Source organism: Psammomys obesus, unplaced genomic scaffold (genome assembly GCF_907164565.1).
Source record: "Psammomys obesus unplaced genomic scaffold, mPsaObe1.curated_primary_1811, whole genome shotgun sequence".
Lineage (NCBI taxonomy): Eukaryota > Metazoa > Chordata > Mammalia > Rodentia > Muridae > Psammomys > Psammomys obesus.
Genome location: NW_026596120.1, coordinates 15,975,960 through 15,994,010, shown reverse-complemented (window position 1 = coordinate 15,994,010; position 18,051 = coordinate 15,975,960). Strand labels below are relative to the sequence as shown.

Genomic DNA, 18,051 nt, shown 5'->3' with positions numbered 1-18,051 from the left:
TGACCGAGCATTCAAATATATGAGTCTGTGGGGGTCGTTCTTACTTTAACCCCTACATCTTCATTTTTTCCCACCATGGTTAGAGTGTTCATATTGTGGAAATAAAAATATTTTATCACCTTTGTCTTCCTATTCAGATCCCTAGCCCATTCCAGTCTACAACCCTTTGCCAAAGAGACAAAGGACCCTTAGAGGTAAAATTGCTAAGGTAGTGCTTGAGGACAAAGTAACCATCCTATTGTTCCTATGTCAGCAAGCTAGCATTGGGTCATTCTCTTGTGAATGAGTGTATGACTTAGCTCTACACTGTACTCTGGGCTGTGCAGTTCCATTTTCTTCATGTGTGATGAGGGTTAGGTGTGGGCTTATAGATGGCAAGGAGGACATCAAGCTGAATGTGTAATCTTGTATTGGACTTTTTGGCTAAGGAGAGACAAAATTAGTTGCTCTTTTGTATTCCTCTCTTTTGTGGAGGGCATGAATGGGCAAGATATTTGAGACAGGGTCTCATAGCTCAGGTAGGCCCCCAACTTACTATGTACCTGATGTTGGCATTGAACTCCTGATTTTAAGGTGTTTAAAGATGTATGTTCACCACCATGCTGTGGTCTCCTCCCCTCCCCTGCCTTGCTATCATCCTCTTTCTTTAAACTTTTTTTTTTTTTTGTTTTAAAGATTTGTTAGTTGTATGAGTGTACCTGGTGTATGTATGTGTGCCACATGCATGCCTGGGACTTGCAGAGGTCAGAAGAGAGCATCCCATCTTCTTGAACCAGAGTTATGCACAGTTGTGAGCCAACATGTGGGTGCTGGGAACTGAACCCAGGTCTTAGAGAACAAGTGCTCTTAGCCACTTAGCCACCTCTCTCCAGGTCTTTCTCTCTCTCTTTTATATCAAATTTATTCTTTCACAAAATTTATATACTTTGATCATATTCCCCACATTATTCTCTTAAATTTTCCCACCCTACCCCAGCAAATCCTTTCTTCTCTACAAATCCCCCTCTTCATGCTTCATTTGATCTGTGTCCCACTACATTTCATTAGGGTTGATTACATAAGCATGGGTGGGGGTTTGTTGTTTTGTTTTGTTTTTTGAGGCAGGGTTTCTCTGTGTAGCCCTGACTGTCCTGGAATTCAGCCTATAGACCAGGCAGGCCTCCAACTCAGAGATCCAGCCACCTGCCTCTGCCTTTGCCTCCCAAGTGCTGGGATTAAAGGTATATGCCACCATACCTGGCTGGATGGGGATTTTTTACTTAGCAAAGGTGACTTACTAGTTAATGGCTATACCTGAGAAACACACCTCCCCAAACCTCAGCAACAGTTAACTGTCTATAGGTCTTCAGGGAGGGTTGGGACCTTATGATCTTCATCCATGATGGAATGTTGATGAGCCCACTCTTGGAATGGCAACCAAATTTATTCTTTTTATTAAGAAAAAAGTAGGTGTATATTGTTTGGTGTGTGTGTGTGTGTGTGTAATATGCATATATGTATGTGCAATGTGGCATTGTGTAAAGGTCAGAAGACAGCTTTGGAGTTCTTTTTCTTCTGCTTTTACGTAGACTCAGGTAAGACTCAGACACAGGGGCGATTGCCTTTCCCCACTGATTTTTCTCATTGGCAGCCTTTGTTGTTGTTGTAGACAGGGTATTATACCAAGATGGCCTACTAAATATCCATCCCATGGTTGTCTCAGACTCTGGCCAATTCTCCTTTAGTTTCCAAAATGCTGAGATTTGGCCACCAAAAATCTTCATGGTGTCAAATCTCTGCAGCCCTGGGCTTAAATGATCTGTTTTGTTTACAAATGATTGTTTCTTTACTATTTTTAGCCTAGGTTCTGCTAAAGCTCCCAGGGAGTGATATTGCCCCTGAGGGAATATTTAGCAGTGTCTTGGGGACATTGCTGGTTGTTACAGCTAGAAGAGTAATGTTATCTAGTGGGTAGAAGTAGGGAGGCTGCTGACTGTCCTATAGTACACAGGCCAGTCCAAATCAATGTATTATCAGACCTACAGTGTGAGTGGTACTGAAGTTCAGGAACACTGTGAAGTCTTGGGATCATTTACAAGGAATTTGTAGTTGTTCTTCTCTGAGTGCTGCATCGAGAGGCTGGTTATTTCTTTTATTCAGAGGGGAATTGGGCTGTTGCCCCCTGATCTCTCTCTTTCTCTAGACAGCATTTTAGCTATGTAGTTTTGGCAGGTCTGGAACTGTCTAAGAGTCCTGGCTGGCCTTGAACTTACAGCCTGTGCTTATTGAGTATAGGAATTAAGGACATGCACCACCATGGCTGGCTGTTGCTGCTTCAAGACTTATTTCTATTTATTTGTTATTATATATTCAGTTCATTAATAAATTTTTAGTTATTCATGTTGTGACATAAAGTTGTTTTTAATAAGACTTGACTGTAGATGCGAAAGAATCACTGTGTATGTGTATTTAATTGCAACATCAAATCTTTTACTGTTTTTTCAAATAACGGGATATTGTACAAAGAGTGGCAACAAATGTCTGCAGTGAGCTGAATATATGTATTATGATTATGAACATTGCTCTAACTTTTGGAAAACATGGAGTTCAACATCACAACAGATTGGTAAGATATCATACAGTAAATTTACTTTTTTACTTCTTTAAATTTTTGATGGTTTTTGTTTGTATCAAAATTTCATAACTGGGCACTGCACCTGAATCACTTTACCTTCTCCCTTCCCCGTCTCTAACTTCTCCAGTGCTCTCTGCTGAATTCATGTTCTCTTCTTTAATTATTATTGTTACATGTATATACATATATGTATGTATATGTATATATAGCAGTCTGCACATATATAAACATATACATATATACATACATATATGCACACACATATACGTAACCTACTTAGTTTATTTAATGTATATGCATGTGTCCAAGGTTGATCACTTAAGGATTGGACATCCTGTGTGGGAGTTTGGCCCTGGAGGCATCTGGTTCTTCCGTTCTCAGTATCTCTGACTATTTGTAGCTCTTCTTATCTAGGGTTAGAACCATGTGAAATACCCCCTGTCTGTATTGGCATGCCAGTTAGTATTGTCTTTATGGAGGTCTTGTTCTGGCACCCCATTGTTGAGAGTTGATGGGTGCATTTTCCCCGTCATGTCTAGGGGACATGATCTATCAGCAAACGCCATGGGCTCTTACAATCTCTGCCTCATTTCCACTGAGCTTTAGGGCTAGAGGTTTCATTGCAGATGTATCAGTTGGGATTGAGTACCTCATATTCTGCATATTTTGACCAGTTGTGGATCTCTAGTCTTCATATGTTGCAAATAAATGCTTCTTTGATGATAGATGAGAGCCTTTCTTTGTTTTTCAAGACCAAGTGTAGCCCCAGTTGTCTTGGAAGTTGCTCTGTAGACCAGGGTGGCCTCAAACCCAGAGATACATCTGCCTCTGCTTCCCAAGTGCTGGGACTAAAGGTGTGTGTCACCACACCTGGCTATGAGAACTACTCTCATCTGTGGGTCTAAGGATAGAGCCTTGGAGAATAGAAGTTACATTGTTTTAGGAAATGGCAGCAGTAAGTTCTCCTTAGTGTCTATGACTTATTCATGACTCTTCTAGCCATGAGTAGTTGTCAGTGTTTACAGTATCAGGCATGAATTTCCTCCTGTTGAATAGGCCTTAAGTCCAATTAGACAGCTGTTGGTTACCCCCCAAATAAAAGTGCCACTATTGCGTCATTGTGGATACCATGCTAGTCCAGTCATTGTTGTGGTTTGTAGGCATTGTAACTGGGCAAGACTATGGATTAACCCTTTGCCTTGGCAGCTTGCGTAGCGCCTTCCAGTACTATGAGAGCTGCTTCTTTAGAAGGAGGTTTCCAGCTCAGTTCCAGCTTGATTCCTCTAAAGTATGTGGTCTCTTCAGCGTTAGAGCCTTACCTTCAAATTCTGGGAGCCATTCAAGGGCAATGACAGCCTGAGAACAACTTGAGAGTTTTTTTCATGTATAGTACTGGGATTTTTGTTAGATAGTCCATGGCTCTTGGAGTGAGTTACAGTCCATGTAGTATAACTTATTTAAACTACATATCTATATAAATACATATGTAATTTTAAGTAAACATAAAATATGATTCCTGGTGTTTTTTAAACATCCTTAGTGTTACTTAAGCTATCATGCTTCCTCTATCTCTTACCCTCCCTCACCCCTCCTAAGTTAAAGTTATTTTTTTATTTTCATTTGTGTATATGTGTCTGTGTGGGTATATGCCACATGTGCAGGTATTCTGGCCTATTCTGGAGGCCAGAAGAGTCGAGGTAGTTTCAAGCAACTTAGAGGGTGCCAGCAGAAGGTACTCTTAAATACATCTTTCCAACCCCATGTCAGATCTTGTTTTTAGAGTATGTTTAATCTGCCAACACTATGTAGTATTAATGTCATGAAGATTTCTTTTTCTTTCCAGAGAGTAACTATGGCAGAGTTTTGGTCTTTCTGTAACCTGTGTCGAAGGTGAACCATATTTTGGTTTTTATGACTGAAAAAAAATTATACAAGACCTAATTTACTTAGGCCTATTTGCAGATATACTGGCTTGCTCACAAACTGGTCAGGTTCTGTTCTGTGGTAAGCATTTGATTTGGGCATTAGATGTGTAGTCGAGAATGAAGTGGGAAAATCTCTTTCGAAGAAACCATTCAAGAAGAGAAGATGGATGGCAAGTGTTCAGTTACATTACTAAAATAACTTCATGGCTGCTGACATGGCTGACTGGGTGATGTTGTTTGCTTTTTGTTGCTGTGATAAAACATGACTGGAACTGACTTGAAAGGGAAGTCAGGGCAGGAATCTAGAGTCAGGAACTAAAGCACATACTGTGGAAGAACTCTGTATTGCTCCTGGCTCTCTTGCAGAGATGGTGCCACCCACATCAGTCATCAGTCAAGAAAAGGCCCCACAGATGTGGTCACAGGCCACTTTGATCTAGGCAAACCCCAACTTGAGACTACCTCAAATAATTTTTGGTCTAAGAGACCAGGTAAAGGCCTCACTGCCAAGCCTAACAACCTGAACTTGATTTCTGGAACTCAGTGGTGGAAGGAGAAAACTGGCTCCCACAAATTTTCCTCTGACTTCCAAATGCAATAATCCCCATAATCCCTCCCCCCCCGAAATAAATAAATGTACAGAATCTCTCCATATCTTTATAAGATTTAAGATAGGCCTGAACCCCAGTAGTAGGAGGAAGGGTCCATTTTAGCCTACGGTGATTGGTGGGGGGAGCTTGGAGAAGGCAATGCTTGTTGAATTGGTTCTTATATTTGGTTTTTGCTCTTAAAATTGTTTCATTCAGCGTTTAAAATTTTTTTAATTTATTTATTTATTTTGAGATAGGGTGCTATATAGCCCAAGGTGGTCTCAAACTCTTTGTAACCAAGAGTGACCTTGAACTTCTGATTCCCCTGCCTTCACCTGGTACTGGGAATACAGGTGTATGTGCCTTCTGTACTTGTCCTAATTTTTTGTTGTTAGTTTTCAAGATAGGGTTTCTCTGTGTAGCCCTGGCTGTCCTGGAACTCACTGTAAACCAGGCTGAACCACAGAGATCCACTTGCCTCTTCTTCCCATGTGTTGGCATTAAAAGTGTGAACCACCACCACCTGGTTTCTTTTATTCTTTTTAAAAATGAGTTTTAGCTGGGTGTGGCAGCACATGCCTGTGATCCCAACACTCAGAGAGGCAGAGGCAAGTAGATCTTTCTGAGTTCTAGGCCAGCCTGAACCAGTGAGTCCAGAACAGTCAACACTACACAGAGAAACCCTGTCTTGAAAAAACAAAAATAAGTAAGTAAGTAAATCTACACACTCATTTAGCTCAGGCTGGCTTTAAACTTAAATTACTCCCCAAACCAAGTGGTTTAGAAACACTTAATATTTTTCTCAGTTCCTGAAGGCTTCAGGAAGGTCCTAGCTTGGCTGACTAACATTCTAGACTATTAAAGTTTCTTTTCTTCAATAGCTTTTTATAGCTTTTATAGGATCTCATGTAGCTCAGATTGGTCTCAGCTCACTTTGTAGCTGAGGCTGGCCTTGAACTATTCTGTCTTTATCTCCACAGTGTTGGATTACAGTCATTTGCCACTATGCTCCTTCTCTACTTTCTGTGATGGTATTTCATTGGTCAGAGGTAGCCTTGAATTTTAGGCTGCCATGATTATCCCATCTCAGCTGCCTATAGCTGGGACTATAGGCAGCCTAAACTTTTCTTGACTATAGATCTTATTTCTGTTTATTTGCATATCTAGTGAATTTTGATTAAAGATTTAGCTGAGTATAGTATACGCTTACTCTATAATCCCAGAACTTGGGAAGCTAAGGCAGGAGGATACCTTGAGTTTAAGGCCAGGCCAGGCTGATCTCTAGAGAGGGGCTCAGTCTCAAATAACAACAAAAAGTCTTTGTACAAATGGTGTCCTGAAATTCTACATTTGTTTTTCTTGGAAGATTGTTCGTTCTGTCTGAACAAGTAGTTCAGTTACTGATTGATCACCTTAGCTTGAGCAACTTTGGGTTTACACTTAAAAAAAAAATCTTTTTAAGTTTTGTTAAAGAGGGACTAGTCTAGGACTTACTCCAGGGTAGTTATTCCTACTGGACAGTCTCAGCTGGTGCTAGGTGTGTTAATGATGTATTAATGAGATCTGGCAGATCTGGAGCTCCCAATTCCCACTGCCTCCTCCATCCCTGTGGAAATGTTAGTCTCTTTGTTTTCTTTCCTCACCTTTGTGTGCTAAGTCCAGCCTGGTGTGACAGTCACAGACTCGTGCTCCCTCACTTGGACTCCCAGCTTTTTGTGCTGCAGTAGGAAAGTATTTTCTAGTGTTGGGCAGTCTAGCTCGACATTGAGCTTCATGGGGCTTATGGTCTCAGATTGCTTCACTGGGCTGTAGGTGGTGTGTGAAGTGTGTGCCAGCTGTGTAAGGTCTAAGGACAATCTGTAGGAGTTGCTTCTGTCCTTCCATTGTGTGAGTCCTGGGGACTGAACTCAGTTCCTCAGGTTTGGTGGCAGTAAGCCATGTCATCGTGTGTAGCTCTCCATCATTTGGTTTTTATTGTAATAAATTGCACACTACATAAACTTTACATTCTTTAAAAAATATTTATTTTATGTACATTGGTATTCTGTCTGCTTGTGTGTGTGGTTGTCAGATCCCCTGAAACTGGAGTTACATTTGTGAGCTGCCATGTGGGTGTTGGGAATTGAGCCTGGATACTTTGGAAGAGCAGCCAGTGCTTTTTAACCTCTCAACCTTCTCTCCAGACCCTTTACTTTCTTATTTAAATGTATTTGCAATACCCCAGATCAGATTTTAGTCATTGTATGTTATAGATCAATAAGAATTTATATGTCTTTGGATACTACTGTGTTACAAAATTTAATTTAGAAAATTGCTGTTTTTTAGTTGCTGACCTAAAAATAAGTACCATAAAAAACTGGTTAAATGAGCCAAGTGTGGTGGTGCACACCTGGCATGCCAACATTCAGGAAGTACAGAAGAATCAGGGTTCGAAGATTATCCTGCATTACACACAAGAGATTTTTTTTTTTAAAGCGTAATGAATCATTTATCTTTAAACTTGTTATAAAATTTATCAAAGGTGAGGCTACCTGGTAAGGCTAGGAGTAGGTTTGATGGAATTTAGAGTTAAAGAGAATAGGAAAGTTTCTTGTAAGTGTTTGGAAATTTTATTTTTATTGGTTCTTTGAACATTTCATATATGGATACAATACATTTTGCTCATTTCACACGCCCTCTACTACTCCCTAGACCCACCCCGGATCCCCTGTGCTGTCCTAACTGTGTCCTTTTAAAAAACCTTCTAGCTCCATTTGTTGCTTGTTTGTTTTTCCAGACAAGGTTTCTCTGTGTAGCTTTGGCCATCCTGGAACTCGATCTGTAGATAAGGCTGGACAGAGAGAAATTCATTTGCCTCTGCCTCCCAAATGCTGGGATTAAAAGCATGTGCCACCACCGTCCAGCTTTTCTAAATCCAGGTTATTTTGTCCCAATGCTGCTGGAGCATGGGTAGAACTGTCAGGAGCTCCACACTTAAAAATGACTACATTCTAGAGAAATGACTCTATGGTTAAGAACTGCTCTTCCAGAGGAACCAGGTTCAAGTCCCTTCACTCATATGGCTCACAGCTGTCTGTAACTTCAGTTCCAGAGGATCTGATGTCCTCTTCTGGCATCTTCAGGCATGCATACTATTCACAGACATATAGGCAAGCAAAGTACCCACACACAATAAATTAAAATTCTGTAAAAATAACTAAACAAACAAACAAACAAAAAACCCAAAACTTACTTTCCCTTAATTACAGCCTTAATCTGGTAATCCTTCTGCCTCTGTCTTCCAAGGGCTAGGATTATAGTTATGAAAGACTTTTTTGACTCCCCCCCCTCCCCCCCACAGGGTTTGTCTGTGTAGCCCTGGCTGTCCTGGTACTTGCTATGTAGACCAGGCTGGCTTCAAACTCAGAGATCTGCCTGCTTCTGTCTCTCCAGTGCTGGGATTAAAGGCGTGCACCACCACTGCCCAGCTGTCTTTTTGTATCATTTAAAGTTCACTTTCCTTTGCTTCCATTCTTGTATTAATGAAAGAAGTAGTTCTCATGGTTTGATTATTACAGCTTTGTACTAAGTTTTGAAATCAGAAAAGTATGAATCTTCCAGCTTTTTTTCTTTAAAGAATGTTTTTGCTTAATTTTATAAGTAAAGTTTTATTGGAACATTTTCCCTCATTTGTTTATATGTGGCTTTTTGTGAGATGCAATGGTAAGTCAAGTATCTGTGATGGAGATGTTATTGCCTGTAGAATGTAAAATGTTTACTATCTGATTCCCTATTTTCAGATACCTGAACATTAACACACTGTTTATTACTCCAATGGGAATAGAGTAGAATAAAAACAAATAGAAGGACATTTAGACCACTCTAGATTCAAGTGAAAAATAAGAATGTGCCTAGCAGCAGGAGAATGGCATTCTGTGGTTTGCTTAGAGTGTGCATGCAAGTGGCAGCTGTGTGCGCTTTGTCAATGAAGTATGCATGTATAGGGACAGGAAGATGGCTCAGTGGGTGAGTGTGCTTACTGTCAAGGTTGACAACCAAGTTTGGTCCCCAGAACCAATTCCCACAAGTTGTCCTCTGACCTCCACACATCCATGCATGTTTGTGTACACACACACACACACACACACTCTCTCTCTCTCTCTCACAGGCACACAAAATTTTAAAAAGAAATATTTATGTGCAGCAGGCAGCCAACAGAACACAAGTATATACTTACCATTTACCAAATGAAATATATAAATATGTATCAACAAATGTGGGGAAGGCTGGAGAGATGGCTCAGCAGTTAAGAGCAGTAGCTGCTCTTCCAGAGGTCCAGCGTTCAAATCCCAGCACCTACAACCTACATCTACATAGATAGCTCACAACCACCTATAAAAGAATCTGATGCCCTCTTCTGGCATGTAGGTGTACATGCAGCAGAGCACTCAGAAAATAAACAAATTTATGCTAGGCGTGGTGATATATGCCTTTGATCCCAGCACTACAAGGCAGAGGCAGGCGGATGTTTTGAGTTTGAGGCCAGTCTGATCTACAAAGAGAGTTCTGGGACAGCCAGGGCTATTACATAGAAAAACCCTTGTCTCAAAAAAATAAAAGCAAAATAAAACAAAGAAAGAAAAAAAGCAAATGTGGGGAAATTGATATATAAATGGTTTAGAGTTTAGTGTTCGTTTAATTTTATTTTCTCTTAAAACTTTAAAAGCTGCACCTACATATGGCTCAGCAATAGAGCACTTGCCTAGCATGGCTGAGATTGTAGGCCCAACCACTGCAAAAGTTAAATAAAGTGGATAGATAAAATTAAAAATAAATTGTTATTTAAATTATGGAACTCTGAAAGATAGTAAATACGACAATAAGATAAGTCCTGCTTCCAGCCAGTCTGTTCTCAGGTCTTTCATCCATAACACTGTAACCCTTTCCCCTTGACGACAGCTATCTGGCTGCCCTGGAATTTGGCAGGTGGGTCAGACTGGCTTCAGGGCAAGTCTTGTGCTTCTGCATTCCATGTGGGGATCACAGGTGGGAGCCACTATGCCCAGATTTTTGTTTGTTTGTTTTTTGTTTTGTTTAAAAAGAAGGGTTTCTCTTTTAGCCTTGGCTGTCCTGGACTCAATTTGTAGATCAGGCTGGCTTTGAACTCACAGAGATCCAGCTGTGTCTGCCTCCCTAAGTGTTGGAATCATAGGCGTGCACCACCATGCCCAGCTATGCTTAGTGTTAAAATCTACAAAAAAACAAAACAAAACCAAACTTGTAAACTGTAGCTCCTGGTACAGTAGTTGGGAACACTTAGTTCTTTTGCAGAGAACCTGTGTTTTGTTCCTGTGCCCACGGCAGGAGGCTGACAACTGCCTTCAATTCCTGCTCTAGAGGGCCTGACACTCAGCTTCTGCAGGCACTGCACGCTTGTCACAGAACCTCAATAGATACACACACACACACACACACACACACACGGTCACAAGTAAAATAAGTCATTTTTAATGTAATTCCTTATATCATGCAATACTGAGATAATCCTCAGTTATCTTTATTTTTACTGTTAATTCATATTTCTACAAGAAACAATATGGTTGATGCACCTTTTACATCCTCTTTGATTTATTGATTTTTACCTCCCTTTAAATATTTTTTTTTCTTGCAGTTTATTTCTAAAAGAAAGACTCTATAGTTTTATATGTTCTAGATTTCACAGATCACACCGATGTGGTCTTGTTTAACATAGGTTTTTGTCTTTTGTAATTTTGTAGACTGTTGGTGCACATAGATATAGATTGTGGTAAATCCATAATTTTGTTTGTTTCTCGAGAAAGCGTTTGTGTAGCTCAGGATGTCTTCACTCTTGTCATCTTGCCTCAGCCTTCCAAGTGTTGGAATTACAGGTGTGTGCTACCTCTCCTGACCCTGATATGTGCATCTTATTACAGGACATTAGCAGAAACATGCTGAGACTTAGAGGCCAGTGATCACTCTAGTGCAGACAAAGAAGAGATGTGACAACTCAGGGGTGGGCCCTTGGAAGTATTTGTGCACTTCCAGAATGAAATGTGGCCCCAAAAGCCATAGGTTGTCAATTAAATTGGTGGTGGTGGTATTTAGAACTCATTCCCAAGAAGCTTATGCAAGTGTCCTTTGTTTACATAACTTGTGGTTGCTGCTCATAGCTCACTTGTTGAAAGAGAAAGTTCAATGGCATTTAGGTGAAGGAGAAAGTTCAGGGGTATTTGTGCTCAGGTCTGAACCTGTGATCTCAGCCAGGATGATAGTAACCATTGATTTTTAAGCTATGCAAATACTAATTACATTATGTAACAGAACATAGGACTCTTTACTTTCTTGTTTGATTACAGGCCTACCACAGCTGATCATTTAAAAATTTATGTTGCTATCCTCAATCCCCTGCCTCTAGTAGGCAATAAATAGGCCTCATAACTTGGAATGGATATTTGTGTAATTCTGAAAGACTCAAAGTTTGTGCTTTCTCCTCTCAAGAACAGCTTATTCTGTGAGGAAGCATGGAACAACAACAACAAAAATAACAACAGTTGGCAACAAGTTCCCATTGTCCAGCAGATCAGTTTCAGCCCCCTTGGCTTGCCTTGCAGACCTACCCTGTGTTCAGAACTGTCCTGTCTGCCTACTCTTTAACTTTGCTTCCAACTGTTCCTCCAAGTAGTTACTCAATAAAGTTGCTTGTGAAATAGAAACAAAACAGTAAGATTTGGAGAGCATCAAAGGTCATCATCCAGGTTTGGGGTATAGCTCATGGAGAAAACAACAAGGCTTTTGTATAACCAGTCAAGAGAACCAGCAAAAACATTGAGTTGAAGTGTCCCAGCTCAGCTGCCAAATGTAGTAAGCCACGCTGAGATTTCCATCTCTTCTATCCCCAATAAGCCACCATTGTAGGTGCTCACTTAGCAATCGATAGCCCCTCCTGATCTGATACCTAAGCAGGTGTTTATTTGGGGGCAGGGTAGAAGGGGAGAGAGACAGGATTGATGGCTCTCTGTTTTAGGAGATAAGACTTTTTAGGATTATGAGTTGGACAGTTCAGAAAATGCTGTGCATCTACCTGCCTTTGAGAAAGAGGGCTAAAAGGAAAGTTGTTCTCTTTCTTTCTTTTTTTGAGATAGGGTCTCACTATGTAGCTCTGGCTGTCCTGGACTCAGTAGGTAGATCAGGGTGGCCTGCCTCTGTCTCCTGAGGGCTAGGATTAAAACACCAGGTGTAGTGTTTTAATGGCAAACAGTAGCCTGGCTTTTTTCCTGTGCTGTTTGACTTAGAAGCTGGTGAGGACAGTTTCTAAAAGACTTGGTGTTCTACTCTGACATGCTCATCCTTCAAGATAATTCTGTTGTTAAGATTCAAGACAGTAAACTGGCATAGGCTTTACTCTGTAATACAGTGTCACGGGTAGGAGGACACAGTTCCTTCTAAGCATGAAGGGACCCAGATGATCTTTTTTGATAAATCTAGCCTCCTAAACTTTTCTGCATAGAATGACAGGGCAGATTGACACAGTTCTCCTGTGTAAAAGGTTTCCCATTCTGTTTCATTACTTTATCAGGAGGTCAAAAATCAGTCTGAGAAACACCCCCACATAAGAGTTCTTTACAGAAAATAACTTATTTTGGTGCTGGAGAAAACATTTCTTTTTTAAATTTTTTTTTATATTAATTACAGTTTATTTACTTTGTATCCCAGGTGTAGCCACTTCCCTCATTCCCTCCCATTCCCACCCTCCTTCCCTTATTTTCTTCCTGCCCCTCTCTAAATCCACTGATGGGGGAGGTCCTCTTCCGCTTCCATCTGATCCTAGCTTATTAGGTTTCATCAGGACTGTCTACAATGTCCTCTTCTGTGGCCTAGCAAGGCTGTTCCTTCCTGGGGGCTTGGGGGTGTGGTTGTCAAAGAGCCAGCCATGGAGTTCATGTCTGAGACAGTCGGAGAACACTTCTTACAGAGGAACTGGGTTTAGTTCTTAGCACCAAAGTGACTTGCCCCTCCTTTAATATTCGGTACATGTTGCTGTGCTGTTTCTCAGTATACATGACCTATCCCTTAATACAATATAATATTCTTTGAAGGGAAAGAGGCTTAAAACTATCTCTTGATAATTCTAGGGCAGAGCTTGCCATTTGTAAATCCTCCTTGAGTGGCCGACAAGTTGAACAAGTTGCTACTCCAAGCATTGACAGGAGCAGCAAGTGTGAGCTGTCTCAGACTCCCACAAGCTGGGACTGTTGGCGTGCATGACTACAGCCACTACTCTGTGCATTCTGAGGCCAGGAAGTCTCCTAACTCTTATCAGATTGCTGGACGATTGCTGTCATTTGTTATGTGCCCTTCTCTGGTCAGGATTAGGTCTTGGTGTACACACTGTCTAGTCCTCATAGAGATCTGAAGTGTGAGCATCACTAGCTTCATTTTATAGATACATCTACTGACATTCTGAGAGATAGTACCTTGAGTTATTGCCTAATAAGTTGCTGAGTTGAAATTTGAACCTTGGGATGTCAGGCATCAAAATCCACTTGCTTCCCCACCCCTAGTAAGCTGCTTCCCCTCTTCCCTTTGTTCCAGATCCATCCCTGGAAGGCATGTGTGGCACTGAGCATGCCCAGCTGGGGGAAGATGGGCAGCGGCCGCCGCGGTGCACTTCAACTACCTCATCTCAGTCTGAGCCTTCAGAGCAGCTTAGGCACCAAGGCAAGATCCTAGCATCCGAAGACCCCAAAAAGAAGAGAGCTCAGAAGCCCTCTCATATGAGAAGAAACATACGGTGAGCTGTGTTCTGGGTAAGGACAATTGGAGGGATTTGACTAGTAGCAATAGCAGAAAGAATGTCCTCTTTCCAATAGAGAAAAGTGTTTAATTACGAACTGTCATTAATAGTGAAGATAGCACATGTGACACATGCCTATAATACCAGCACTCAAGGGGCTGAGGCTAGAGAATCGTGAGTTCCAGACTAGCAGAGGTTACATAAGGAAACCCAGTTTCAAAACAACAGCAACAACCACAAAAACCCAGTAGTGAAGGTGCCATTCAGACCCACTGCGTTGAGCTGCACAGAATGTAGGGAAATTTGGAGGGGCCATGGGTGGCAGCTCAATGATAGTAGAATCCTCTTACTTAGACTTTTCTTTCTTTGTTTCCTATGTGTCAAAACATGAAGTGTAAAACATATTAATAAACAGCAACAACAGAAAAACTCCCAACAAAACTTAAGTTTTCTTAGAATTAAATTTCAGATGGTAGGGGACTGACCTAAAAGATAACCAAACATGAGCTTTCTTAACTATCCAAATCCTCAACAACCCTTCCTTCCACCAAATAACAACTTGTTATTATTTAAGGAGATTATATTATTTATTTAGATTTAGTTATTTATTAGATTATTTATTACTAAAGGAGATAAATAACATCATTTCCCCCTCTTGTTTACTTTGTTGTTGTTGTTCATTTGTTTGCTTGTTTGAGACAGGGTCTAACCCAGTAGCTCAGACTATCCTGGAACTTACTGTGTAACCCTGACTTTGAACTTGTGGTAACGTTCCTGCTGTAGCCTGTCAAGTGCTGGAATTACAAGTGTGAGCCACTATGCCTGGCATTGCCTCACAGTTTTCAAAATGCATAATGGAAACTTGAAAAATATTACTCTAAGTTTAGAAAGTGATACAGAACCCCTGTTATCCTATTTGTCTGCCTAACAACTTTAAATTTGTTTACATATCCATGTGTTGTTTATTTATGGCATAGTGCACACACTTGAATATGTGGAGGCCACAGCAGGACATCAAAGTGTTTTCCTCTATTTTGCTTTCTACCTGTTGCTGTGAGACAGGGTTTTTCACTGAGTTGGAAGCTCATTATGGCCAGAAGCTCTTAGAATCAGCCTGTCACTGCCTCCAATAGTAGAGTTCTAAGCATGTTCAGCCATACCTGGCTTTTTATATGGGGGCTGAGAATTTGAAATTAAGTCCTTAGGCTTGCAGAGCAAGCTCTCCTAACTACAGAGCTGTCTTCTCCTCTCCTAACAGTAACACCCCCTCCCCCACAACACACAGAGTCTTCTCTAACCCTGGTGTGGGCTAGATTGGCACCTCAAAGAGACCTGCCTGCTTCTGCCTCCTGATGCTGGGAATAAAGGCATGTGCTACCATCCCTGGGACAACTTTATTTTAATACTGTTTCAACTTTGTAAACCATACTATTTTATTTACTCTTTTCTCTACCCTAAGATAGTTTTTTTCTGCAAAGCCTTGGCCGTCCTGGACTCCTTTTGTAGACCAGGCTAGCCTTGAATTCACAGAGATGCACCTGCCTCTGCCTTCCTGAGTGCTGGGATTAAAGGTGTGCTACACCACGCCTGGCTTTTATTTAACTTTTAGTCTTTTATTTTTCATTTATTTGTGTGTATGTGTGAGGTTGTGTATGGATGTGTGTGAAGTCAGAGGAGGATATTCAGTATCTTGCGCTTCACATTATTCCCTTGAGACAGTCTCTCACTGAACTTGGAGCTCCATGTTTTTCAACCAGTACAGGAGAAAAGCCAGGCAACTACTGACTAGCAAACCCAAGCAGTCCTGTCTTTGTCTTGTCCTATCCCACCCTGTGTGTACATATGGCCACGCCCAGCTCTTTGAGTGGGTGCTGGTAACCTTAACTCAGGTCCTCATGTTGCACAGTAAGTGGCTTTTACCAATTGAGACATCGCCCCAGTCTTTGAGACATCACCCCAGTCTATTACTCTAGGTCTTTTATATGCAGGCTCAAATTGGTAGGACTGTCTGTGGCAAAGACAAATAATGAGTAAAGTGTGATAGAACAGAACCATTTGAGCTTAAAGTCATCTGGTGCATCCAACTTCCCTTACCACATTGCCCAGGTCTTTTTGTTTGTTTGTTTTGTTTTACTTTTTGGAGGCAGGGTCTCACTACATAGCTCTGGCTGTTCTGGAACTCACTATGTAGACCAGGCTGGCCTCAAACTCATAGAGATCTGCCTGTCTCTGCCTCATGAGTGCTGGGATTAAAAGTTTGCACCACTATACCCAGCTACATTGCACAAATCTCAAATTAACTGAAGGGTTCTCTTTTTAATGTTTAGAAAGCTACTCCGGGAGGATCAGTTGGAGCCGGTTACCAAAGCAGCACAGCAGGAAGAGTTGGAAAGAAGAAGGCGCCTGGAGCAGCAGAGGAAAGAATATGCAGCACCCATTCCTACTGTCCCTTTGGAGTTCCTACCTGGTAAGCAGCTTTCTCCCGGAAACGACCATGTGACCAATAGTAAAGGTCTCAGCTTGCAGAGTGCTCAGCCAGGTCTGGAGTGCAGTCTTTCAGGAATTCTGAAGGCCCTTTGCCTATTGAGAGCCCACAGTCAGAAGCACAGTCACTTAGAAAGTGAAAATAGATTAAATACACTCAAATTAATCTTATTGAGGTGGGTTGTTTTCCCTATAACTTTAGATTTTAGTATGCCAAGGGAACTTGGAAAGGAGGCTGGGATTTTGTTTTTTAGCTTCCCTCTGCTTCTCTTCTCAATGACTTTCCACATTAGAGCAGCAAAGGAGGAATGTGGTAATCACTTGGAGAAATATGAGCTAAATGTGGGGAGTTTTATTTTTTTAAAAAATTCTTTGTGTGTGTGTGTGTGTGTGTGTGTGTGTGTAGAGGAACATTTGTGAACCATGGCACATGTGTATAGGCCAGAGGACAACTTGGAAAATTTGGTGATTTCACCCAGGCCTATGGCTTGGCAGCAGCACTTTTATCTGCTGTACCACCTCACTGGCCCTAAATGTGCTCTCTTCTATCTTTCTTTTTCTAGAGGAAATTGTCTTACGAGCAAGTGATGGTCCCCAGCTCTCTCCACGGGTCTTGGCCCAGGAAGTCATTTGTTTGGACAGCAGCAGTGGCAGTGAGGATGAAAAGAGCAGCCGAGATGGTAAGATCAGGCCAGAGGGGCCTCCTGTCCACTTCCTTCTGGCAATGTTCATCTTTACTGGGCCCCCTTCTTTCTTTTTTGATGGTGGGGGTATTGAAGCTATGTCTTACACTGTTGTCTGGCCTGAACTCACAATAATCCTCCTGTTTCTCAGCTTTCTAAGTGGTGGGATTAAGTGATCTACCACACTTCACTTGGCTGTACTTTTAAAAATTCAGTCCTGTTCATTGGTTTTGGGCCTACCTTTAGCACACTTAGCTGTTTTACCTTAGCTTAACTTGTCTCTGAAAGAAAGAAGCTTTAACAACCAACCTTCCTTCTTTCCTTCCTTCCTTCCTTCCTTTCTCTCTCTCTCTTCTCTCTCTCTCTCTCTCTTTTTCTTTTCTTTCTTTCTCTTTCTCTTTCTCTCTCTTTCTTTCCTTCTTTCTCTCTCTCTCTCTTTCAAGTGGTGACAAGATAACTAGGTGCCTGTGTCCTTTTGTTCTGATGAACAACAGTGCTGTGCTCCTTGGATTTTTGTGTCATTTTTTTTTTTTTTTCTCTGCCTCAGAGGTGATTGAACTGAGTTCTGGAGAGGAAGACACTCTGCACATTGTTGACAGCAGTGAGTCTGTCAGTGAGGAGGACGAGGAGGAGGAGAAGGGTGGCACTCATGTGAATGACACCTTAAACCAGCATGATGCTCTTGGGCGGGTCCTTGTCAACCTGAACCACCCTCCGGAGGAGGAGAATGTCTTCCTGGCCCCACAGTTGGCACGGGCTGTGAAACCTCATCAGGTACAGCCAATCTCAATCCTGTTCTCTTTTCTTTTTCCTTGCTGCAAGCATTGCCTGCTATTAGTATTATAGCCTGTAAAATAAAATACTTGTTATATCCCCAAAGTAGCTGTTGGAAAGCCTTAATCCAATTGATGCTTGAAGGTTCCTTTGGCTATGAAAATAGTGGGGAGAGAATAGGGCTATG

At 41.5% G+C, this 18,051-nt stretch overlaps 1 protein-coding gene across 3 annotated transcripts in view; it reads left to right on the top strand.

The window, feature by feature from the left end:
- Positions 1-18,051, top strand: part of Rad54l2 (RAD54 like 2) — a 99,173-nt gene that overhangs the window by 52,222 nt on the left and 28,900 nt on the right. For 2 of the 3 annotated variants that reach the window (XR_008722818.1, XM_055629677.1), the window contains exons 3-6: positions 13,722-13,920; positions 16,251-16,390; positions 16,971-17,087; positions 17,638-17,864. Coding sequence is in view for 2 of the 3 variants with exons in the window: in XM_055629677.1 (XP_055485652.1) it covers positions 13,722-13,920; positions 16,251-16,390; positions 16,971-17,087; positions 17,638-17,864 (683 nt within the window). In the remaining variant the exon portion in view is untranslated. Of the gene's footprint in view, positions 1-2,543; positions 2,606-13,721; positions 13,921-16,250; positions 16,391-16,970; positions 17,088-17,637; positions 17,865-18,051 lie in introns of those variants that run through there. The other variant, XM_055629678.1, reaches the window with a different exon arrangement.